Raw genomic sequence first — 26,598 nt, forward strand, 5'->3', positions numbered from 1 at the left:
CACCGCCCCCCCCCCCCACCATCCCTTCTTTCCTATATCCCTCTACCAGGAGTGAACTGGGCATGACACTCTACAGAGCATTGCACAGGCAGAAGTCCTACACTCCGCCTCCTGGAACATGACTTTGGATCTGTCTGAAGGAGTCCCGTGACCGAGGAAACAACAAAAGATTCCTGTGGATCTCCAGCATTGCCCAATGGTCCCTGGAACACTCTTTCCTGCCCTGTAGACCTCTAAGAGACTTGGACGACATAAAAGCAAGTGTTCCTGATGTACCCAAAACTCAGCCCTATGAGGCCAGGAGGGGCAATGGACCTGGATGCTAATTTTTTTTTTTTTTTTTTCAGAAGCACTGAAGACCAAGTTTAAGATCTAGAATGTGCTGGATGGCTCGTCCTTGAACACCAACTGTACAACAACCAAAGAGTTCAAGCAATACAACTTAAATGCCCAGAGGACCTTGGATGAGGACATCTCTCCATACCTTGGGGACTGTTTCAGAAGACCCGTGCAAAGGCCCTACTCTAGACCTGGGATCAGATTCTTAATAAGCAGGGTCCCAGCAAGTGTCCTTTAGAACCACTGCCTTGGCGACTTGGGCATGCTTCTTTCCACTGGTTAGAAACCACTAGACTCTACACAAACACCAGGGTCATACCTAAGGGGAAGTTCTAAGGTCTCACACCAGTCAAGTCTTATGTTCACGTTACGACAAGCAAAATGAGCAAATCCACAACATCACAGCTCAGGCCCCACCCCCGAGCAACCAGGAACAGCTTTGTCCATGTGCCACTCGTGTGTGTGAGGCTGCGTGTGGGTCTATGATAATTTCATATTGGTTAAAGCCAGGCCATATAGATCATTACATATGATATTTGCGTTTATATGATATGAATGTGCTATACTTTGTTGCAATTAACCAATATGAATCTCTTAGGGACTGTGCATGCCGGGAGAGGTACAGATTTGCATAATGAAGGAGGTAAAATTAAAGGTCAGACGTGGATAGGGAAATCCATTAATACCTGAACTACAGGAATATGTCCATGCAACACAGCAAAAGTCAGAGCCGTCCAATGGCGGGTCTCGGGGTGGACGGATGGATATTTATGAGGAGTACTGACAACCTATAAACAAATTGAAGTTATTTTCAAAATGTGACCTTGACAATATTTCGACTAGCAAATCTGACCTATCTGTGGTTGGGCACGTGGGCTAGAGATGTACAGAAGGGCATCCTGGGAGTGCCTGGGGAAATGTTGGTGATAGCGGGCTGGTGACTTTAAGTCCTCTGTGCATCAGAAGGACTCCTTCTTGCTTCTCACCTGAAAGGAGTTAAACTGATGGCTTTGGACCTCCTCTAAGGTACCTTGGAGAAGCTGTGATGGCAGCTACCAGGAGCCAGCTCCCCAGCCTGCCCCCTCTTTCTGCTTAAGGAAGGGTGGTGCTTCAGAGGCCATGGCATGGCAGAGAGCATGAGATGCCAGACCACGACACCCACACCTTTAGGGGAAACTCTCAGCAGCAGCAAACCTCAGGCAAGGCGAGGTCTGCTTCGAGCTCTCAAGCCAGGGGTGGTCACCACCCATCCGATGGAGTGACAGTCCCATCTGGTCACAGCTCACCTGACCTGTCCTCATTTCACTCTTTGGCTGCCTTTCTGGGAGACAAGGACCCTGATGCTGCTGGAAACTTGGGCACGGGCCCTTCCCTGGACAAACCATGAGTGAGCAATCTGACCTCAGTCTTTCAATATGGGGCCTCAACACACCCTAGGCCAAACGAGAGGCAGCAGGGCAGCTGATGGTTGGGGTTCTGCAGGAACTGGCACCCACACATGGCTTTTCTCCCGAACACCCCTGGGGCCATCTAGCTGTGATGCCTGTTTCATTCAGAGCAGCTGAGTTAACTAATCACCTGCCAGGGGGCTGGGTGGGGGGAGGCCTTGAGCTGGGAGCCATGGGATGGGCCAGAGAGGACCAGAGAAGCCCACCAAGGACCCAAAGATCAGGAGCCCTTGCAGGGGTCTGCACGGTGCTGGGGGATTCATGGCAGGCAAGAAAGTCCCCAATACTTGAAACTTGTAATATCCAAAATGGTCTGGAGGCAAAACTGTGTCTACTGCCTGTTTTCCTCAGAGGAATATAAAAATTGCTAATTAAAAAAAAAAAAAAAGCCCGGTAGTAAGACTATGAGAACATCTGATATTGAACTAACAAGGCTTCATAGGGCTGCTGAGCTGGGATCGCAGCGTGCCAACCTTTCCAGCCTCTGGGGCTGCCAAGAGCTGGCTGCCAGACAGACAGGATAGAACACGGTCAAAAAGCGTGAATTCACCTATTACAAGCCTCATGGTGTGTTGGGGGCGGGGGGGGAACCGATATTAACTGAGTCCCAAACTTAGGCTAGGTACCCTTGGTATTTAATTCTTCCAGCAACACTGAGATGGGTGTGATGATGCTCTCCCTGCTGCGGATGGGGACGCCGGGGCTCCAAACGGTTAAGCCACCCGCCCAAGCACAAAAGCAAGTTGCTAAGACTCTGCGGTTTCTGAATTTGAGCCTGAGCGTCAAATTCTAAAGCCCGTGGGGAGTGCTTTCCACTATACACATCGCACTGCCCCTAGGAAGCTTTGCGATTGGCTTTAAGACCTGGGGCTCCCACTTGGCCAACGGGCGAGACAATCCGGATTTGGTTGGGAGGATGGAAGATCTGGGGGAGCGACACCTCGGGTCGGGGTACACGGATCAGCTCTGTATTAGGCAGAAAGGGCTGATGGCTTAGGAGAGCACTCTCCCTCCTGATCCCCAAAGGAATGGATCAGCAGTAAGAATCAGACTCCGTCTGGCTGAAGCAAAGGAAAGCCGGTGTTCCCTGTAGCTCCGTTGGTTGTTTTAAAATGCAGTGTACATGCCTGCAGCCCCTTGGAGTGTGGCTGGGCTGGGGCCTTGGGCTGGAGGAAATCCACCAGCTGGTCTGACCTATTTTGCTGGACTGAGCACCCTCAGTGGTGGCTCTCGGGAGAAAAAGCACCCCCGCCCCTTGCTCATTTCCCCCCTCCGGGGACAGCCAGGCCGAGGGGCCCTGCAGGGCTCTGCCCCCTCACCTCGACATTCAGATCAGCTCCGGCATCCAGCAGCATCTGAACCATAGCCTCGTCCCCACGGACGCAGGCGTACATCAGGGGGGTCATGCCCTGCAGCGGGTTAAAAACCAGAGAACGGAGAGGGTTTACACGGTGGCTGTGTCACTCAACAAATGGAAATTCTCACTTGCGTGTAGGTGGCTATGCTTGTATTCAAAATCCAGCATTAAAAAAATAAATGTGCTGCCCTAGGACTTACAAGGTCACAATCATCCATGTTTTGAAAACCAAAATGGAAGCAAAAAGTGGGAGCAGATGAACTGCCCTTTATTTTTGAATTATTTTTTTTTTTAAGTTGGAGTATTTTCATCTGTCCTAAGGAACAGTAGACCTAAGACTGTTTGCTAAAACAAGTGGCTGATTTCAGCTTATGGGTCTTAGGAACTTTCTGGATTCTGTGACATCAGTTCAAACTACTTAGTTCATAAACACTGTTTCCTTGACATTTTCTTCTTCTCAATATAACAAGTGTCATCTTTGCTTTATATAAGCTGCCGGTCAGTGTCGAGGGAAATTGGATGCCTCTGAGCATGCCTCCACCACTGACGTCTGGTTTGACATTATCATTTACAAGCAAAAGGCAAGAGGATGAGGAATGGCTTTTAGGAATTCCCTATTTGCTTGTGACTCTTGCTAATTTTGAAGTTCCATAGCCAATAGAAGAAAGGGACAGATTTTTCAATAAATAGTGCTGTAAATGTGGCTATTCGGAAAAACATGCCAATTAGAGCCTTATCTCACACCATACACCAAAATAATTTCTAGTTCAACTAGAGATATAGATAAAAAAAATTAAAACCACAAAAGACATCTAATTGGATCCGTTTTTAGGTGTAAAAGTAATGGAAGAAATCACAAACAAAAATCATTAGTGTTGAGGACATAAAATTGTGAACAGTATAAACAAAATTGAAAGGCAGACAATAAACTGAGACATATTTGTCATATTATAGCAAAGGGTTATATGTTTAATATGTAAAGAGCTCTTCTAAATAAAGAAGACAGTAAGGCTCCAGTGAAATCCTCGCACAAGGTAAGTAAAAGATTAATAGGGAAACACATACATTGTTGGAGGGTGTGTATAAGGAAACAAAGTCTCTGGGAAGGTAATTTGAGACTGAGAACCTTTAGAAAGGTTGATGTGTTTGAGCCACTATTTCCACTTTTAAGAATTTCCCTAATGATGAGCATAGCATAACATGCAGGATTGTAGAATCATTATTTTGTGCTCCTGAAACCATTGTGTCAACTATACTTCAGTTAAAAAAACCCTCCCTAATGAAACAATCAGGGATTTGAACAAAGACTTGTGTGTTTAACTCAGCATTATTGACGTAAGTAATTAGAAACAACCTAAATATTTAACAACCAAGGATGGTAAACTGAATAAATAACATGACCATTTCATGTAGCCATTAAAAGTGATTTAATAAAGTATTTAATGATACTGCAAAGTACTTTTAATATAAATTATTAGGAAAGGCAAGATGTTATAATTCCCTGTTTTTAAAAAATGTGTGTGTGTGTGTGTGTGTGTTAGGACTCCTCACTGCCCAGGAAAATTCTCAGCTACTGTTCCTTCCCTGAAACTTGCTGCATGAGCTGTCTGTATGAGAAACAGTTCCATCTGTCCCTTGTGACTCTCCATCTGGGGCTCACATTGAAAACCGCTGTTTGTTTTCTCTGTCCGTGACATCTTCAACCACATGGTGTCTCTGGACTGATAGACACATGAGCCTCTCACCACCCCTCAGTTTCAGGGGCTTGGGGGACAGCTGCCGATCTCTGAGGTGCCTCCTGGGGCTCTCCAGAACGACTTCTGTGTATCTCAAACATACCCTCAACGTTTGGTAAAAATACTCCTGGAGTTGTTCTGTGATGCAGTAACAGACAGGCAGGCAGAGAACTAATTTTAACCACACTGAAAAAAGGACTTGAAGGACACATGCTAAATATAAATGACGGCTATCTGGGTGATGGCATTATTTCCTTTCTGGAATAGGCCTATTTTTCTCTATTTTCCATTTCAGCTGCAACGATCATGTGCAACTTCTATAAGGATGAACAAGGATATTTTTATATTTTAAAAACGAAAACTAACTAAATAAAATAAAATTAAAAAAAAATCACCCTAAGTCGCCAGTAGGGGGCGTGCGTGTGGGCGTGTGCATGCGTGCCTATGGGTCTGTGTGTGTCCAGGGCCTGCTGCTGCAGCCATCTTGGGACATGGGGCTGCACACCTGGTGGAGGGGTGGGGGGTGTTCGCTCAGACTCTCGGACCCAGTACCTGTTCGCTCATGGTGTTGATCCCATCGGGTCCCAGGAGAGACACTGCCTGCTTCACCAGGTCCGTCCGCCCACAGTTCAGCATCCGGAAACCCAGGTCCTGCTTAAACTTGGCTTCGATGGCCACTGCGTCCAGCTTCCGAGAAGCACAAAAGCAGTCGTCGGCCCTAAGGAAGGGAGAGACGGTCAGTTGGTTGCAGCGGCTTCCCCAGGAACTGGTCCTGGAGGACCAGGAGAGCTAGAAAGCACCAAGGATCCTTCGTATTTTCCACGTCAATGGCCCGTTCCTAGGCTCCAGTTAAAATACAGATGTCTTGATCCTTGGTCCTTTGTAACTGGGGCTCATCTGTCTTCCTCTGTGCTAAGCAGGATGGAGCGAATATTTACTGAGTGTTTACTACGGGCGAGGTGCTCTGCTAAACTCTCGACGTGAGTTCGTTTGTCCAATCCCCGCACAACCCCGAAAGGCAAGGACTATCATTACCCCTCTTTTAACCATGGAGATAAGCATACAGATAAAGGACTTGCCCAGGACCACCCAGCCAGCAACCTGTAGGAGACACTGTCCCAGACCCCCTTCTATCCCCTCTCCTTGCTAATTCAAAGGGTGGAAACTGAGGAAAGGAGCCAGGTGCTCAGAATTCCTCGTTCCACTGCGGCTTCTAACTAAGCCACCTTGTGGCATAAGAAGAGGTTAAGTCTGTGAGGGAACAATGTTCTTTTTTATCTTTGGAGGACAGGAGAGGGGCTACTGTTCCAGAAAGTTTATGGCACCGAGGTTCCTCTTTATCAGTAAGCCTAGGACCTGGGGGAGAACCCTTGAGGGGCGAACCACAAAGGGAGCCTCAGGAAGTGGGTGGGGTGGGTATGTGCTTGACTCTTGGTTTGGTTGGTGATGTATCATTCATCTCTGCTTGGGCAGAAGGCTACCCGGAACTAGGAACCCAGGGTAGGAGATAGTAGGGTTCTGGGCAGGAGGCAGTAAGAGTTTGCTTCTGGCCACCAGGGGGCGCTGATGCAGTGAGGATAGAAACCGGAGCAAGGCGTCTGAAAGCTTGGTGTGGATGTGGGGTGTCGTCCGCAGGCACACCTCAGGAGCTGGGTGTGGGGTTAGGCCTCCAGGGGCCTATTTGTATGAGCACGGGGAGGGACCAAGGAAACCCACAGCTGACCAGGGCCCTGAACTCCAGGATTAAGACCTTTTCACGGCAGGCAGGGGAGACAAGACCATTCACCACTCTTGGAGGACTCGCCGGGGAAGCTCGAGGGCTCCGCAGGTGGTTGAGGGGGAGGGGAGGACCCAGGGACCCTGGGTCTCAGCATCCAAGATGCGATGGGGTTTGTGCCATAAGGCGTGATGCATGGGGCTTTGGATTTGGGACTCTCACAGTGAGGGTTGCCAGATTTAGCAAATAAAAGTTCTAGTACACTAGAACGCTATTCGCTGTTTAATTCCGAAATTGAAATTAATTTTTTTTTCTTTTTTAAATTTGGGAGCAGGCAGAGCCACCTGCCATGATTTGAAAAGAACGCAAAGAGAGACCACGGATCCCTCCCAGCCAGCATCTCGCGGGAAGAGAGGAAATTCCCAGTGTGGCAATGGGCTGCATCTAAGTTCCCCCCCAAAAAAGGTCCAGGCCAAATGGACAGGACAGAGCAAAGAAGGTGAGGGCAACAGAGCCAGGTTCTGGGGCATAAATAGAGGCTTCTGGAGAGGGAAGTGTTGGGGTCTGCATGTGTTGTGTGGCCATGTCTGGAGCCTTGACTGGGTGGCAGGTAGGGAAAACTTTTCTTCTAAAAGACCATTATCTAGTCCGGGAAGAGGCTGATTTGTGAAATCAAGGGCCTCCTTCTTGAGAGCAAAGATGCTACAAATTGTCATTGTTCGTGAATTTGCAGTTTCCTTTCCCCTGTCTAAGTCCCTTCTGCTATCCTCCATGCTTGACTGACTCTCTCAAATAAGCATTTTATTTTTTTCCTGGAGTCAAGTTGAATTCCACATGACTGGAGAAATGTATACGGAGCACCCACTGTGTGTAGGCACCACGATAGGGGGCTAGGAGAAGGGAGACACAGACCCCCCCCCCACCCCCCCGTTCCCGGAGAGCCCAGACTCATAAGCCAATAACTCCAAGAACATCACCACAAGTGTTTTCCAGCTACAGAGGCCCTTGATTTTAATTACAAAGAGACAAATGGCAAGGAAATTACTGTAGCTAAGATGGTGATGATAATAATTGTTATTATAGGAAGCTAACGTTTGCACTGAGTTCTTATTATTGAAATCTAAACTCTTTCCGCATATGAAGTCATACAGTCATCCCGACAAGCCCACGACAAGGGCTCTCAGGAGCCCCCTTCTAGAGCTGAGGAACCTGCCCCCGTCACAGAGCTGGTAAGCATGAGCCCATATAGTACTGCCTTCTTGAGTGCAACTCCTGGGTGTCTCCCGGACCCTCAAATGTAGCGTGTCTGAAATTCAACTTTTTCTTTTTTCTTTTTTTTTGCAACTTTTTCTTAACACATCCACCACTCCCCAAGTCTCCAAACCTGCCCCCCCGTCATCCTGTCCCTCTGTGAATGGCACCCCTGTCCTCCCAGGTGCTCAGACCAGAACCTTCTCCCATGCTCATGGCCGTGCCGTCAGCTGGGTGATTTTGCCGCCCCAATTCCAAATCCATGCACTGCTCTCCGGCGGCATGGCTTCCAAACACCGGCCTCTCGTCTAGATGAGTGCAGTGGCCTCCTCACTGGTCTGTCTGCTTCCATTCTGCTCTCCATCCAAACCAGTCTCTCTCTCTCTTTTTTTTAAAGATTTATTTCAGAGAAAGAGTGAGAGAGCGAGAGCGCATGCTCATGAGTGGGGGGAGTGGCAGAGGGAGAGGGAGACAAGCAGACTCCCCACCGAGCAGGGAGCCCCTGATGCCTGGCTCGATCCCAGGACCCTGAGACCAGGACCCGAGCCAAAATCAAGAGTCGGAGACTCAACCGACAGAGCCACCCAGGTGCTCAAAGCAGTCTCTCACACTAGAGGAAGCTTAAGTTGTAAATAAGACTGTGGGGTCCCTCCGCTTAAAACCTTCCCATGCCTTCCCTTGTACTGAGACTAGAATCCAGCTCCCCGGGCCTGGCCCGCAGGCTCTGCAGGGGCGGAGCCCACCCCCGCGACCTTCAGCAGGTGCCGCCTTCTGCTGGCCAGCGTCTCTCCTGCCTCGCAGACTTTATTCTCGCTCTTCCCTCTCCCGGCTCTTTGCGGGGCTGTCTCCTTCTCGCCCCCCAAATGTCATGTCCAAAGGAGGCCTTCTAAGGAGGGTACCCCCCTTTCCTGCCTTTCCACACCCCATCTCTGGCCAATTTCCTCCTCCCCTTTCTTAGCACTTTTCACAATCTGTGACTACTGCATTCATTCTTTTATCTGTCTGTCTATCTTACAGTTTGTTTTCAGCCTCCTGGGGGCAGGACCACATCTGTCCTGTGGTGCCTCTTATGTGTCTGAAGCATTCGGTCTTGACTGAGAGCGAAGCCCTGCAACACCTGCTGTTTCTTCTTCTTCTTTTTTTTTTTTAAATTAACATATAATGTATTATTTGCCCCAGGGTACAGATCTGTGATTCATCAGTCTTACACAATTCACAGGACTCCCCATAGCACATACCTCCCCCAATGTCCATCACCCCACCACCCCATCCCGCCCACCCTCCTCCCGTCCAGGAACCCTCAGTTTGTTTCCCGAGATTAAGAGTCTCCTGTGGTTTGTCTCCCTCTCTGGCCTCATCCTGTCCCACTTTTCCCTTCCTTCCCCTACAGCAGGTCCCGGGAAACACCTGTTTTTCAAGAATCCCTCAGTCGTACAAAGTGAGTAATGGTTGTGGTTACTCAATGTTACCAGCTAAAGCAGGTAAGAAACATTTTCCGTAAAGGCTTGTGAAAACATGGCTTTCTGTTCAACCTGGCTTGTTAGAAAATTTACCTCTGCGACATTGAAATTCCTGCAGCACTCCTGTAAACATGACTCAGAGCTCCATTTACTCCTTCTGGAAGGCCCCAGAAGGATCTGCCACAGAAGACCAATCGGTCTCCTTGGGGCCTGGGCAAATACGTATATGTGCCTTCCGAAGGGCGGGACTAATTTATGCCGAAATCTATAAGCCGGTCCTCTGGGGCTTCACCAGAAGGGGATCAACTCTGTGGTTTTCCCCTCCAGTGGCTTTCAATGACGGCATAAAAAATCTGATCAATTTAAGTAAGAGGTCAGCTACGGAAGTAGTCAATTTCTCTGATTTCTCAAGGACCCCGGCCCCAAGAGACTGCCTCGGTATTTTCTACCCCTTCAAGAATGTGACTTCAGAAAGATGTTTCCCAAGGAGGCCCCAGCGCAGCAAGCGATCAGGTTGCTTTTGCTCCCCTCAGAAGGAGGTGGCCCTGGGGAGGGGTGTTGATGTCTTCTGCTGATCTCTTGATGAACTCCCACTGACACAGCCAAGCAGCTGAGGCCTCAGACACATTTTATTCATATATTCATTTTTAAAGCTAGCATGCATGGGAGTTGTGACCATGAACTCTGGTTCCCAGTTCTGCCACTCAGCGGCTGTGTGATCTTGGAGCAGGTTCCTTAACTTCTCTGGTTTTCGGCTTTGTCATCTGTAAAATGAGTTTAGTAAGAACACCTTCGTCCTAGGATTTCGGATGTGGGTTAAATGAGACAATCCACGTACGGTGCTTAGCAGGGTACAGAGCTTTGGACACAGTTCTCATGAAGTGTTCACGATCTCTTATCATAATCGTTATGGTAAATCACAAGGCACGGCGTAGCCTTGGACCAAATACAGAGACTTGGAGACTGACTACTATAGTAATCGTGCTTCTTAAGGTTTCAAAGGAGACATTGCAGCTAAGAAATTCCACCAGAATAAAGGCAGTCCTTTTCCCAGTGGGGAAACCCTGGCCCCCAGAAAAGCTGCCAGGCCTCAGCATGGTTTTGCAAGCAAACTGTAAGTGATGACAGAGAATGGAAAGGGAGGGGGATGGGGTCAGGCTCGAAGAAAGCACAGTTTCTGGAACATTTCAACAAGCAGGAAATGGCAGAGTAGAGCCACTCAGGATGCTGGGGGCTGCCCAGGCAGGCTCCCAGCCCCTCTTTTCTCTCCTGCCCCCAGGACCGATCCTGACCCAACTGATTCTGGAAGGTGCCAGGCAGTTCCCAGGCTCCCTGAGCGATGAGTCTAGAAGCCCCTCTGCAAGGGTGTGGCTTGGATGCCTGCCAGGCTGGGTTTGTCACTGACTGCTCATGCTGTGCACCTAACCTTGCACAGGTAACTCACTCTCATTCCATTTTCTCACGTGTAACATGGAGACACTAACTTTTTTACATATTTTACCGATTTAACAAATATAAGTTCTTACCATGTACCAGGCCTATTACAACTTTTGGCAAGTGTTAACATGTTTAATTCTCACCATAACCCCACGAGGAAGGCTTTATTGTTATCAAATGTACAGACAGGGAAAAATGGGGCACAGAGAGATTAATTTACTTGTTCGTTGTCGCACAGCTAATAAGTAGGAGTTGGGATTTAAGGCCAGGCAGTCTGGCTCTGGAGACTGTCCCACTAACTGCTCTGTATAGCCCAGTTCTTAGCAAGGTGCTGGCAATCCCTGGGCTTCTGTGCATGACTCTGGGATCTAAACCTCAAAGGCCCAAATAGTCCCCACAAGCATGACCTGCCCTCACCAGTAAAAAAGAAGCCAGCCCTTACTGTATGCTCTCTGTGTGCCAACTACCATACCGAGTGCTCAATTCCTACCACTTCAACTGACCTCCCCTTGAAGGCATTGTTATCATTATTTCCATTCTCTGGACAAGGAAATTGAGGCATGGGTCTGAGTGTTCGACAGCAGAGCTTGTCTCCCACAGAGCAGGCTGAACCTAGTGCTTTAGACCTGAGTTCAGACCACCACCACCCTCCCTCCCTGCCCCGTGCTTCATGCCTGCTGCCTTGGGCAGGGAAACTAACCCGTCTAAGCCTCTCTTTTCCAATCTGCAAAGCAGGGATGGTAACACTGGGACTTACGCCTCTATCTGTGATGAGGATTAAGAAATAAAGCTTTGGAGCCACTCAGCACAGTGTGTGATGATAACTGCACACAGAATGCATACTTATTTGTATTTATATATGCACACTGTTTTGTGATTGTAGGTCCTCTTTCCTGGGATTTAACTAGGCATCTGGAAGTCCCCCATTCCCTATCCTCCCACTCACACTTCTTCAGTCCCAGGGCAGGTCCCTCCTTGCCCCCACAGCCCTTTCCAGCTGCCGTGGTGCCCAGCCCTCACGGGGGCCTTGTCTGCAAGAACTCTCTGCTCTCGTTCCCGCGGCTTCTCACTTCCCTTTCCGTGTTGCTGTTCTTGCCCACCTTGGTCTTACCAGCAGCCTGGGACAGCCACACCCAGGCCCATCCCAGAGGCAGCAGCCAGGGGTCAGCCTGCAGGGGTGGGGGAGGGGGGCTGTGGGAGGGGTGGAGCCGCTCTGCCCTGCTCTCATGGAAGATGCCAGTACCCGCGATCGTGGGACACAGACAGAGGTGTTTACCCACAGTGGGGATGACTCTGGGTGGCGGGTGCAGTCCCCCTCTGGTGCCTGGGCCCCAGGACCTATGATTTGGTTTATAGTATGGTTCCCAAGTCACATTAGTTGCCTTTTTAAACAGTAGTCAAAGAAAGAGTAAAGATTTGCTGTTTTCCTAACACACTATAGTCAATCCGAACAATGGCATTTATAGGTAGCCTTCCCGGCGCTAGACATTTCCCATGTAAGAGTTCACCTCATCCTCCAAATAATCCCACTGTTGCCTTTATTTTACAGATAGAGAAACTGAAGCATGGAGCTTCTGTCACTTGCCCGAGGTCACACAGCTCGTAGGTGGTAGAGCTCTCATTCAGCCCCCCTGGTCTGACTGCTGAGCCCATGTTCACATCCTGCTTCGACCCTCACAGGAACCCCAAAAGGCAGGCTCCCATATCCCCATCGTACTGATGAGGAAGCAGCAACCAAGTGAAATTAACTATCTTGCCTTCAAGTCACTTGGCTCCTTCTACCAATCCTACCACAGCTGGGGGAAATGCCACAATTCATTCATTCCCATGCACTGTTCCCTGAGCGCCAGCAGCAGGCAGGTCAGGGTCAGGAGCTGGGACCAGCAGTGAGCTGGCTGGACCTGGCCCTGTCCTCCCAGGCTGCACAGGGAAGGACATGAAGCAGGCTGTTGGCTGCAGTTGTGACCATGTAATGGAAAAACAGAGGGGTCCACGAGAAAAACGAGAAGCTTAACCCTAACTCTAAGTCCTAATTGAGACTCCAACAGCCAGCCTTTCATGTTCCTTAGTGGGATACCGAGAGATGTATGATGTTGAGGAGACAATGATGCTGATTTCATTTACCTGGACCCCGGGAAGCTCACTGAAGGGTGGCAGAGAGAACTACTGATGATGTATATCCCAACACAGCCTAGATCCTGGCTGCATAACCCAGGGATGTCTCCCCATTCTCTCTGGGCTTCCGCCTCCCCATCTCTAACATGGGGAGAAAAGGACATGTGCATTTGGGTTTTGTGGGGGAACAAGGCAGACTGTGCACATGAACCTGTTCTGGCTACTCTAGAGGCCTCTTGGAATAGGGACACATGCCTAGGGAATGTGGGATGTGTGATGCTGACAGAGACTATGAATTTCTAGAAGACGTGGACATCGGTCGGCCATCTGAAATGCACAGAAACATCACGGACAGTCAACACTCTCAGCACCTCTGCAGGAACAAGGGCCGACGTGTTGGCTCTGAGACAACACCCAAGCCAGGCATGCAAAACAGGGTTCATCTCAGGCACGAACTCTGATTCGTTCGTACGGCCGCTGGAGTGTGGTGTGGAGGATTCTGAGGCCAGGTCTCAGCTTGGCCAGGCAAGAGGAACTCAGCGCCCTTTAAAGAAACAGTTCTGAAAGCAACTGGTAAAGCGGAATAGGGTCAGGGTAAAGGCTCAGATAAATGTGGTTTTAAGTCATGGCTGTACCCCCCATCAGCTGTGTGACCTTGGATAAACTGCATTTCCTCCAGCAACCTCAGTTTTTCTCCTCCGTAAAAAGGGGCTGTGGGGCTAGTCAAGTTCTTGGGGGCCTCCAAGCATGGGCATTCTCTGAGATGATCCCATGTTTTCTGGTGCTCATGAGCCATTCCTTCCTTGGCACCAGCTTTTTCCCCTTCCTCCATCACAACCCTTGAGTGTCTCTGTATTTGCTCTTACATCACTCAAACTCTTGTTCATGACCAAGAGGATCATCTGGGAAAGAGATGTGTGGCAAGGAGTGCTGTCTCCCAGCATCCATTCTCCACACCTCCCCTTAGAGCCGCACAGAATCTTCTGCCCTCTTTGACTTTTGGCACAGCTTGTGGCTGTCCAGTTAGAAATCCTATTTCCCCTTGTGGCCGATGACAGCCATTTGGCTAAAGTTCACACCAACAAACATGAGGAGAAGGGACGCAGGAAACTTGCGTGTCCTGCTGGGGAGCGGGAGCCAGCTCGGACTGGCTGGGAAAGCCAGTGCTGTGTATCTTCCCCATTCTGGGTTCGCGATATCTCCTTGCCAGCCCGAAATCAGCCACCGTGGAAGCATTTACACCACGGGAGCGGCAGACACCATAAGCCGAGGCTCCTGCTGTCCTGTTGTTGAACTTCTGCCGGCATATCACTATCTATGTCATCTTAAAAAGAACATTCTAGCCCTGGGATAATAGCCCCATCTACCACTCCCCAGTAGATAAGCAGACCTGCCCACGTCCCAGCGCTGACCACACAGGTGAGCCCAATGCGCTAGGGCAGCGTTGGCCAACTTCTTCTTAGTAAGAGAGGTCATCACTATTTTCAGCTTTAGGCTAGAGGGTCTCTGTTGGGGCTAGAGGACAGCCATAGACAAATGGATGTGACTGTGCTCCCATAACATTTTATTAAAAAAAAATAAACCAGGCTGACTCAAGGGCCACAGTTTGCTGACACCTGCTCTCAAGGAGCCGCTGAGCAACAAGACGAAAGGGTTGGGGGTCTCCAAGGGATCTCGTGGAGCAGAGCTACCCCATCGGCCTGCCCTGGCTGAACTATTACACGGCGGAGAAATAAACATCTATTTTAGTTAAATCTCCATACTTGGAGATGCTCTTGTCATCTAACTTATACAGGAGCTAAGAAAGTAACTGCCCATTAGGGCTACTCTCCTAATGCATCAGAACAGAAATATACATTTCCTTGAAATGAAAGGGTCAGATTTGGCTGCTTCCTCCCATTTCCTAATTTCTGTGTCTCTAGATAAGAATACGAGCGTCTGCAGGTCCAAGGCAGGGGATGTATTCCTATAGGGTATGTAGGAGAGTAGGTTCCTGGGTTTTGTTTATAAGGATTTGGTGACCCACAGGACAAAAGCAAGACTGTGCTCTCAGCGTGTCTGTGGCTGCCAGGCTGCCTTGGCGGGGGGTGGTGTGGGGTCCTGAGGGGTGCATCAGGCCTGCAGATGCTCCCTGCTATCCCTGGCTCTAGCTTCTCAGTTTATTGGGCACCTGGATGAGGTCAGCCTGGGGAGGCGGAGGGAACAAGGCCAAGAATTTGCTGGTTGACACTTTTACCACAAAGCAGCTCAGTGGTTCTCAAAAAGCCAAAGAAGAAAGCCACGTTCTGTTCTTGCTGTGAGGTGCAGGAGGTCTGACTGGAGGAGAACTTTGGGGAGCAGGGAGATATGCAGGGCTTGGGTACAGAGGGGCAAACTCCAAGCCAGGGCAGTCCTAAGACCTATGCTGCTGGGTGACACACGGTTTGAAAACAGGCTGCAGATAACCTTCACGTGGGGTACCCCTGTGCCCAGTCCTCTCTGTTGGCTTCTATCATGCTGGGTCCACTCGTGTGTTCTTTGCTTGTCCCTGGGCCTCTGAGTTTGGACCCTGGACTAGCGAAGGATGAATGCAGTAAGTTCTAGACGCACAGAGAGATATTAAGGAACTAATATGTTAAGAATTCTTCATTACAGGAGGGAGACAAACCATAAGAGACTCTTAATCTCACAAAACAAACTGAGGGTTGCTGGGGGGTGGGTAGAGAGAGGGTGGTGGGGGTATGGACATTGGGGAGGGTATGTGCTATGGTGAGTGCTGTGAAGTGTGTAAGCCTGATGATTCACAGACCTGTACCCCTGGGGCAAATAATACATTACATGTTAATAAAAAATAAAATATTTTTTAAAAAGTAATAAAAAGAAGAATTCTTCATTAATTCATTCTGATCACCTATTATGTGTGATATACCTATTAAGTGCTTCCATACTCAAAATATTTTATTGGTTCCCAAATAATAATGATAATAATAGCAAACACATAAAGCATTCCTTTTTTTTTTTTTCACAAAGCATTTCTTGTGTGCCAGGAACTATTTTAATTGTGCATATATATACACACACAGATATAAATGTATCCTACACATACCTGTGAATGATTATGTGATGGAGTATGCATGTCTATATACATGTAACATATATGTACACACACATACACTCATTCACATATATGATATTATAGAATCCTTACTTTAGCCCTGCAGAATTTACCTGCATCTTTCAGAATTTATCTGTATCTTAGCCCAGAGAGACTAAGAAACTCACCCAGGTCCCAGAGCCAGCAGATGGTAGGACAGAGATTGGAACCAGGCAGGCTGTTGCTGGAGCCCTGCTCCTTCCGCCCTACCCCTACCCCACTGCCTGTCTGTGCTACGGAAGGTCTTCCATGTTCACTAGATGCTATTCAGATGCTGCCTAGTTCACTACTAGATGCCACGTCCTGGGCAGGGGGCCAAAGAAACATAAATTCCCGCTCATGGGCCTCAAACTCGAGGCCCTCTTGCAACTGTCCCTCCTGAGAGCTCCTCATCACTCAACCATTTCTTTCTCACCATTTCAGCCAATGAGGCCCACTGCCCATGCCATACACATGTCTCCTTACTGCTTTCTTGCCTGCATACCCGGTGTCCTCTGTCCTCACCTCAGATCCTCTCCCTGTGTCTTGCTTTCTTTCAAGTCCCCCTGCACTCACGAGTCCCACCAAGCCGCTTCTGGCTTGCAGAATCCCAGAAGGTCAGTGCTGAACAAGAGCAAGGGCACTGGGGCCAGCTCCTAACCTTCCTAAGATCAGAAGTGTTAACTAACTGGAAGGGGTCCCCGATGTATCAAGGAGCAGAACTCGTGTCTTCCTCTAAGGCCATTTGGCAAGTTTCTCTATGGATACCTTTAGACTTGTGCAGAGCAGCGATTCTCAAACTGGGTGCTTCTGTCACCCAGGGGCACCTGGCAAAAATCTGGAGACAGCCTGGGTGGTCACAGCTAAGGACGGGCTGCTGGTGTCTGGTAGATAGATGCTGGTTGACAGCCTGCGGTGCACAGCACCTCCCACCCCGCCCCCCGCCCCAATAATAATCCAGCCCCAAATGTCCACAGCTGAGAAAGGCTGAGGTTGAGAAATCCTGGTGAAGGGTAATAACATTTTTTTTGCATCATCTCATATAGATCAAGAAGTCCCCATTACAGGATTCTATAAGCGTGACCATAAAATGGTGCCTTCAGAAGTGAATCGTGAAATGACAATTCAGAGGACGACAGGCCTGACTTGGATACCAGCCCCCGGAACCCCCTCCTCAACACGTTTTCCCAAAAAGTCAAATTCCCTTTTGTAGGCTTCTAGGCCCCCAGCTGATGAGTTTTTCCTTTTCTTTAGGGTAGCAAAAAGATGAACACTTTGAGACTCTTTTGTGCTGAAGTAAGTCACACCAAGATCTCCGTACACCTTTTTAAGAAAAAAAAATTGTATTATCGCAGCAAATGAGACATGTAATGGTGCAAAGTTCCTAGGAGAAATCTTTGTCCAAAAATTGTGTCTCATTGCTGTGTAATGCTGCTGCTGAAGTACAGAGAAGGGCCGGCTCATTAACCTGCCTCAGATAAGGTAAAGAAAGTGTGATTCCACGTCCTCCTCCCAACCCATCTTTTCTGCCTTGTGAGAGATCCCAAGGGGCCTGGAACCTTCCTCCTCCTCAGAAGCGGATGGCCAGTTCGTGGCAAAACCCACTGTGTTTGCCTCCCCGCAAAACAGACATAGTGGGTCCATTCAAATATGTGAAAAAAGATCTCTCTCAAACGCATGGGCTATAAACACTCAGGAGAATGAAACTAGTGTGCTCATTTCTGAACGTGCTGTCACGTTCTTTTGAGTAGAAACTAATGAGGCATCATCACCCATCTCTTGTTTTGGCATCATGGCTTATTTTAAAAGAGTCGAAAATGAGACCTATCCTTCAGAGAAAAGTCACCCCTAATTTTGGCAAGCCCTGCATGTATCCCTTTTTGGCAGAGGCTGATTACTGTCCTCCAGAGAGTCCTTTATTTCCTCCATGTATTGTTGTCGGACCTGAATTTTTAGCTGGGCATACGGCTGCCCAGAGAAAGCTGACATTCCCCCGGTTTCCCTGGCAATTAGAGGTGGCCACATGCCTGAGCGCTTATCAACAGGAAGGAAGGGAAGTGACGTGGGCGATCTCTGGGGTCTGCTTGATCCTCCTCCTCTCCCTCTTCCCACTAAAGCGCGGAAGTCCCGGTGGGTGGGCTCAGCCATATCAGGCCACATAAAGGAAGGACTCACCTATGGGAAGGCAGAGCGACAAGAGGGAAGGTGCCTGGGTCCCTGGCGTGGTGTTGCCCTAACAGCCCCAGACTGATCACGCCTGGACTGTTGTTGTATGCGGGAGAATTTCCAACTCCTGTCTAATCCAAAGCACAGGCATTTTATTTTTTTTTTTTATTATTATTTTTTTAATATTTTATTTATTTATTTGACAGAGAGAGATCACAGTAGACAAAGAGGCAGAGAGAGAAGGAGAGAGAGAAGCAGGCTCTCTGCTGAGCAGAGAGCCCGATGCGGGACTCGATCCCAGGACTCTGAGATCATGACCTGAGCCGAAGGCAGCGGCTTAACCCACTGAGCCACCCAGGCACCTGAGCACAGGCATTTTATAGGTGTGTTAGAGCTAAGGACTCTGTATCCTAATGAAGCCATTCCACAAGTGGGTTTTGAAATGAAAACCAGGGGGCGCCTGGGTGGCTCAGTGGGTTAAGGCCTCTGCCTTCAGCTCAGGTCGTGATCCCAGGATCCTGGGATTGAGCCCTGCATCGGGCTCTCTGCTCCGTGGGGGGCCTGCTTCCCTTTCTGTCTCTCTCTCTGCCTGCCTCTCTGCCTACTTGTGATCTCTGTCTGTCAAATAAATAAATAAAATCTTAAAAAAATTTTTTTAAAATGAAAACCAGTTTAGGGACGCACACAGGAAGTGCCAAGTACCTACCAGCTATTGGTTTGGGTGCTGAAGAGTCAAAGAGAAAAGTACACACACCATCTGCTAAGGAATCTAGAAAGAACAAGCGGTCTCCTAGATTCTAGTTTTCATAAATACACACATCACTTACTGCGGTAGAAGGGCAAAGCTCGGGTGGGACAATTCCAACACTCCCAGTGACACTGTCCCATAAGATGCTCTACAATGGGTGCACAAATGTTTTCTGCAAAAGGCCGACTAGCAAATATTTTAGGCTTCGTGGGCCATAAGGTCTCTTATTACTACTCAACTCTGCCACATGTGAAAGCAAAGTGTGAAAGCAGCCATAGACTGTAATAAGCAAATGGGTATGGCTGGTGGTCCAGGAAATTTCATTCATAAAAACAGGAGGCAGGGGCGCCTGGGTGGCTCAGTGGGTTAAGCCTCTGCCTTCAGCTCAGGTCATGATCCCAGGGTCCTGGGATCAAGCCCCGAGTCGGGCTCTCTGCTCAGCAGGGAGCCTGCTTCCTTTCCTCTCTCTCTGACTGCTGCTCTGCCTACTTGTGATCTCTGCTGTCAAATAAATTAAAATAAAGTCTTTAAAAACAAAAAACAGTAGGCAGACAGCTCTAGCTCGCCAACCCTTGCTGTCTGGTCAAGTGTTTAACTAGGATAACCTTCTCTTTGGGACTTACAAGAAACCCAGGATGTTAAAAGCCCTGTGAGTTTTTAAAAACCCTATTTGAGGGGCGCCTGGGTGGCTCAGTGGGTTAAAGCCTCTGCCTTTGGCTCAGGTCATGATCCCAGGGTCCTGGGATCGAGCCCCGCATCGGTCTCTCTGCTCAGCGGGGAGCCTGCTTCCTCCTCTCTCTCTGCCTGCCTCTCTGCCTACTTGTGATCTTTGTCTGCCAAATAAATAAATAAAATCTTTTAAAAAAATAAAAAAAACCCTATTTGATTTTTATTTAGGCCAGTGTTCCCCAAATTTACTGGGCTACTTGCCACTTTCAAAAAAATCATGCTTGTTAACATCCCAGAACTGGCCTTCTAAATATGCTGTTACAAACACTGGCTAAGTAACTCTTACTGTTAATAAATTAATTCAGGGCACACATAAAATGAAAAGGTAATACAATGACACCGATATGCTTACCACCCAACCCAGCAGAAAAAAACAAAGCATCATTAAGTACCACACAACCCTCCTGATTCGATCATGTCATCTATCTTCCTGAGATCACCGTCTCTCCTCTCTTTGACATTTATCATCCTTATGCATGTTTCATACATTTTACTAGTTTTACTCAATTCCTGGTAATACACAAACCGTTTTGCATGCTGGTAAACATTATGTAAATGTTAGCACACTATACAAAATCCTGCCTCGATTTGCCTTTTTTCTTTTCTCTTTTTGTACACAGTATTACATTTCTGGGGTTTTGGCTGTGTGATAACATGTAGATCTGGTTCATTTATTTTCCGTGCTGTCTGGTATTCTATTGAACGAACCTTTATTCATTCCTTGTCTTGCAGACAGCTTGTTTCTTTTCTTTTTTCTTTATTTTGCTATTATAAATACAGAATGAACATCTTTGTATATGCCTCCTTATTTCCATATGGAGGAGTTTCTCTTGGGTATAGATCGAAGAGTGGAATAACACGTTTTCAAGTTTACTTGAAAGTGGATTCGGTGGGGGTGGGGGGCGCACCTGGGTGGCTCAGTGGGTTAAAGCCTCTGTCTTCAGCTCAGGTCATGATCTCAGGGTCCTGGATCGAGCCCCGCATCGGGCTCTGCTCAGCGGGGAGCCTGCTTCCCCCACCACTGCTCTCTCTCTGCCTGCCTCTCTGCCTACTTGTGATCTCTGTCTGTCAAATAATAAATAAAATCATTAAAAAAAAAAAAGTGGATTCGGAGGGCTGCATGGTGGTACAGAGGCGATCTCACCGTTCTACATCTTTGCTCAAATCTGGGGTCATCACACTGTAGCTTTTTTGCTTGGTCCGATGGGTGGGAAAGGCATACCCGGGTGTGGTTTGGAAAGCATTTCAGGACGACTAGTAAGGCTGAGTCCTTCCTGTATATTTCTCGGCCAGTTGGTAGAGTATCTCCACATTAAGTCTTCACAAGGATCTTTGGCAATGGTCCGCACTGAGTCTGTTGGGTTGGTGCAAGAGGTGGCCGTGCACCCAAATTTCTAAGAGGAACTAAGGCCAGAAGCTGAGCCTGTCAAGACGAATCTGGGGGCCTCATTCAAAGTGACTTTCACATTTCCCCATATTGATTCTCTGACTGGACATAGCCCTTTGGTAGAGACAGACTTGGTTCAAATCCAAGATGGGACACATTCTACATGTGATGGTGGGACATCCTAACCTCCCAGAGACCTGGTGTTCTTGGTGTGCCAAGGAAAACAAAGCCCTCTCGTAGAGCTGAATGGAGCAGAGTGTGAGAAGCAGCCAGGATGGTGTCTGACCCAGGCAGGTTCTCCATCGTTAGTTCCCTCTATCATCTGCTAAGATCCGGGAGCGGCCATGAGTTGACGCTCCACGTATTTCTTTCTGTTTTTGTGTGCCTCAGTTTCCCCCACATCTAACGTCAGGCCACGAGATGGAATAATCTTCAGGGCTAGAAAGGCCTTTGGAGATCATTGAGTCTGGGGATTCGTAACATTTCGTAGAGCAACTTAATGAGCTGATGAAAGAGAAGTTCATTCTGGAAAAATGGCACACGCACACGGCACTTTAGTGAAGACTACAGACATGCGGAAGGAGGGAACCTGCTCCTTCCTTGTTACCTGGAGCCCCTTTGTTGTCATGGCTTTGTACTAAGTACTTTGTACCAAGCACATACCTCTGTAAAAAATAGTGGTTGCCTGACTGATTGCAAAGGAAAGATACTGTTCCTGTATAAATAGTATTTTAAACCAGAGTTTGAGAGATTTGTTGGCAGGAAAGTAAAAAAAGCACCCTGGGCAGAAATTTAACAAACTCTAGGGGAGCCCCCCCGCCCCCCCCTAGAAAAGGAGTCTAAAAAAAAAAAAAGAAAAAAGGAAAGTCCCTGTTTCCTGCAAGCTAAATCCCAAATGGCAGACACACACCCTCACACTGCCAGCTCGGTCAGAAGCTCCAGTTTGGAAGCAAGCCCCGAATGCCACTGAAGACGTAGTTCTCTGTGTTGCTGTGAGCATCCAATGTGTTTCTGTTTTGCTTTCAGCACTCTGAAAGCTCAGAACAAATTCCAAGTGTTAGCAAACTGTCTGTCGCCTGCAATATGGTTTCCGCCCACGCTGAGGCATAGAGAGCGCTGCTGCAGACAGTGTGGTTCTTTCCAGGATGCCCCGGCTGCAGCCTGGGGTTCTGGTGGTCCCTCTCCGCCTGGGTTCCCTCGGTGCCCGCCACCTCACCTTCTTCAGGCTCTTCTCCGACCTAGGGCCTTTCTCCCTTTGTGTCATGGCGATTCCTCTGCAGCAGTCCCTCCCCTGGGGCACTCTTCCCTGCCCCCGAGATATCGGTGGGCACTCATCTGCCAGTGTCTCCCCCAAAGGCCTCCATAGTTGAGACCTCTCTTCGAGACACCCGACTCTCCCGTGTCTACCCACGTCTCCATGATGAAGCCTCTTTGCATCTGCCTTAGTCCGGGACAAGTCTTAGTCTGTTGACTTTTAGTCCCAACAACATACCTAGTAACTCAACTCCCCTCCCTCCCTCCTTTCCTTCTACAAATACCTACTAGACCTAGCTATGCGCCAGGCTCTGTGGTAGGTCCCAGAATTCAGGTATATCTGATTTCTGCCCCAGCTCTAACAAGATAAATAAGCCAGCTGTCTCAGTCCATGCTGCATGAACCTTTCTTCTGGAATATTCTATGCCCCCAACCTCTTTCCTAACTTCTTGTTCACCTGAGACAAGGTCCTGCCAATCAGGAGCCATATGGACCTTTGTCCACACACATCCTTTCCTTCTGCTAACTCTTCCCTCTAGTGACCCCACTCATGGGTCAATGCCGCGGTGATGGGCATGCGACTGCTTTGAAGACGTGGGGTACTGGGGTACTCTAGCCAGTGATGGCCTTCAAAACTCTTGCCTGTCACTGGGGTGGCAGAGGGCCCCCAGCTAGCTGGCCAGGTTGATTCTCTTGCTGCATGTTGGGGTGGTTGCCTCAGCAGTGGGGGGGGGGGGGGGCGGGCGGTAGAGACTTGCCCAGCCTCAGTCTGGGCTAAAAACCGTGTCCCCGGTGGGATCCTACCACATCTCGTCAAGATACTCATCTCCTCTCTCTCTCCGAGGAAGTTGAGGCTGTTGTTTTTGGCAACAAGGAGAAGCAGACCTTCTTGGTCCTGAGTGGCAGAATAAACATAATCACTAATATTTAATGTGCATTTACTATGACACAGGTGTGCTACATGGTTTATATGCCACGAGATCCTAATAGATATATATTTAGTTTTTAAAAAAGATTTTATTTACTTATTTTGGAGAGAGAGGGAGGAAGAGAGAGCATAAGTGGGTGAGGGACAGAGGCGAGAGGGAGAGGAATAAGCAGACTCCACACTAAGCATGGAACCAGACTCAGGGCTCGATCTCACGGCCCTGAGATCATAACCTGAGCAGAAATCAAGAGTTGGATGTTTAACCAACTGAGCCACTCAGGCGCTGCCCCATAAATGGATATTACTTTATTTGATCCTTCCCACAACCTTGTGAGGTGGGCAATTCTCTGTTTTGCAGATACAGAAACTGAGGCCCAGAGAGGTGAGCAACTTCTCTAAAGTCACACAGAGAGTAAGTGGTCAAGCCAGGACTGGAACTCAGGCAGTCAGGCTGTAGGGCCTACACGCCTAAGCACTGTGCTCTGCTTCCTCCCTATTAGAAGCTCGGGGAGCGCACCTGACCCCTGGGCAGGCTGGTTTGGGGAAAAAGCCACACAGACTCTCACATTTCAGTGGACAGCCAGCTGGGGTACTCAAGCGAGTTTCCCTCCCATCTCTGTTCCCCCCATGGGATGGGTTGAATTACGTTCCCCATTAATATGGTGACATCCTAGCTCCCCACCCCCTTACCTGTGAATGTCACTTTGGAAACAGGGTCTTTCTGGATGTAATCAAGTTAAGAGGTGGGTCATAATCCAATAGGACTGGTGTCCCCATAAGCAGATGAAAATGTGGTTGGAGACATAGAGAGAAGAAAGCCCACGTGAGGAGGAGGCAGAGATTGGGGTGATGCTATCACAGGCCAAGGAACAGCCAGGGCTTCTAGAAGCCGGAAGAGGCAAGGAAGGATCCTTCCCCAGAGGATCTGGAAGGAGCACAGCCCTGTCGACACCTTGATTTTGGACTTCTGGCCTCCAGAACTGTGAGACCATCACATGTGCTATTCTAAGCCATTCTGTCCACGGCAGCCACAGGAAACCCATACACCCTGTTTTCCAACCCCCTCCTCGGGTACCGACACCACCCTGGGTAGCGGTTTCCTATCTCCCCGTCCAGAGACAGCCTAACACAGATGGCAAATATACGTGCATTCGCCACACGAAGCTGACACCTTATACACTGTCCTGCGTGGTCTTTTTCACTTGGTGACACGGCCATTAAAAAAAAAATTCTGGTAAAGTATATGCAACACAGATTTACCATTTCAAACATTTTAAAGGTGTTGTTCCGTAGCATTGAGTATGTTCCCACTGTCCTGCCATGGTCACCGTTGCTTATCCCAGGAGATTTTTCATCTTCCCAAACCAGAACTCTGTCCCCAGGAAACACTGACTCCCCAGCACTCCCCCTTCCCCTGCTGCCAGGGTCACGCCTAACACCCTTCATTCCCTCACCCTGGAGGGGTCACTGAGTCCTACCCCTTCTACCTTCGCTGTGTGTCTGCCCCCTGCCCCACCACACCTCTCAGTCCAGGTATAGCTTCTCTCCCCTGGGTTCCTGCAACAGCTTCTGGACCCCTGGCCCACCCCCGCCTGCCTCAGCCCATCGTCCACATGGCCACCAGCCCCTCTTTCTCCAATACAAATCTGGGGGCGCCCGGGTGGCTCAGTGCATTAAGCATCTGACTCCTGATCTCAGCTCAGGTCATGATCGTCGGGTCCTGAGATGGAGCCCCGCCTTGGGTTACATGCTCAGCATGGTGTCTGTTTGAGATTCTCTCTCTCTCTCCCCCTCTTCCCCTCCCCCCAAGGCATTCTCTCTTGCTCTCTCTCTAAAATAAATAAATCTTAAAAATAAAATTAAATAAAATACAAATCTGATGTCCTCTCCCAGCTTCAGAGTCTGCGATGGCTCCCACCTCCTGCACACACAGTTAGAATTCCGTGTGGAAGTCCCCCCCCCCCCCCACATAGAGCTCAGCCCCACATCCCACGCCTGGTCCAGGGTCTGGCCCCCCGGAGGCGGCTCAGACCCGTGATGCTCCCATGGTCTGAATTCCTCGTTTCCTCCAACACACGCTCCCACCTGGAGGCGTTCCGCGGTTCCCTCTGTGTGGACTGACTTCCCTTCCTCTCCTCTCTTCGGCGTCTCCGGCTTAGCACTCTGTTCATCCTGCAGCACTCGCATCAAAGGCTGCCTCCTGCCTATCTAGCGCTCCTGGAGCCCGGTCTTGCCTGCCTGATGTTAGAAGAGTGACCACATTTTTTGGTAATTACTTGGGAGTCCCATCTGTGCTGCCCCCTGCACACCCCCTGGGTGGACACCGTAGGTGCTGGGTACGCACCTGCTGAGCCCAGGACTGCCGGGCCGGCAGCAGCTCCTAGAGCGGGCTTTGAGGCCTCTCCCTGACACCGTTAGGGGAGGACAGCGGAGCCCCACAGTGACTCTCCTGGGATCAGGAGAGGGCGCTTTTCTGAATTCCAAGAGGCGCTAGTGCACGGGCCTCAGTGTGGGGGTGTCGGCAGCTCTGCTGGGGTCCCCCTGGGGCCTGCAGCACGGACTTCATGTCCACTGGTGGTGAAGAGGGGGCTGGCGTCCTGGGGCTATGCTTTCAGGCCAGCCCAGCCCAAGAGGCTGCGGGGAGCTGCAGGAATTTTCTGGAGCCGGGCAAGGACAAGGGCATTCCAAGGAAGAAGAGAGAGAGACTCCCGACTCCGGGAGAGGCAGGGGAGCCTTCCAGGGCCCAGAAGCTCCGCCTCCACAGGTGACGTTCCGAGGGAGAAAACGGGGAGGCCCCAGGTCTGGATTCGGGGGTTGATGTGGAGGTGACCAAAGGGAATGCTGGCCTGAATGTGACTCCGGATCCCCTCCCCCCTTCCTCCAGCGTCCCCTGCTCATGATACCAGTGTACCTTGTCACACTGTCTTTCCCCTCCGGAGCCCAAGATGCTCTCCAAGCACCTCTTCAATTCCTAACTGCCCCACACCGGTTCACTTTCTTTGTAGCACTCAGACTCCGTGAAATCATCTTGCCCATTTGTACTATTGTTTATTGTCCGTGTCTCCCTAGTGGTGCCTCAGTCCTGGGGTGTCTGTCCTCTCTGAGCCCAGAACAAGGCCTGGCTCCATACAGATGCAGGGAGGATGATGGAGAGCCTCTCTCCTTCTGACACCAATAGTCAGAACTCCCCTCATCTGGCTGATCCTCTTATAGGAATGAGGGCCAACAGCTCCCACAGCACGAGGTCTGTCTCCTCGGTGACTCGGTGACCACCAGATGCTATGGCGCTGATGTGGCATCCCTACGCCCCCATGGGGCCTGACCGACCAGCAGCACCCCATACATGTTTGGTAAATGAACCCAAACTTCCAGCTGTCATTACAGGGCTGGGTGGGAGGCACCAGAATGTTAGGA

At 49.4% G+C, this 26,598-nt stretch overlaps 1 protein-coding gene across 2 annotated transcripts in view; it reads right to left on the reverse strand.

Annotated features, from left to right (window-relative positions):
• ABTB3 (ankyrin repeat and BTB domain containing 3) overlaps positions 1-26,598 on the reverse strand; it is a gene marked incomplete at its 5' end in the record, with an annotated part of 295,926 nt that overhangs the window by 43,308 nt on the left and 226,020 nt on the right. For both annotated transcript variants that reach the window (XM_080811273.1, XM_080811272.1), the window contains 3 exons: positions 1,026-1,127; positions 3,107-3,196; positions 5,433-5,598. In XM_080811273.1, coding sequence (XP_080667399.1) covers positions 1,026-1,127; positions 3,107-3,196; positions 5,433-5,598 — 358 coding nt within the window. The remainder of the gene's footprint in view (positions 1-1,025; positions 1,128-3,106; positions 3,197-5,432; positions 5,599-26,598) is intronic.

Source organism: Martes martes, assembly GCF_963455335.1.
Source record: "Martes martes genome assembly, chromosome: 8".
In the NCBI taxonomy this organism is placed as follows: domain Eukaryota; kingdom Metazoa; phylum Chordata; class Mammalia; order Carnivora; family Mustelidae; genus Martes; species Martes martes.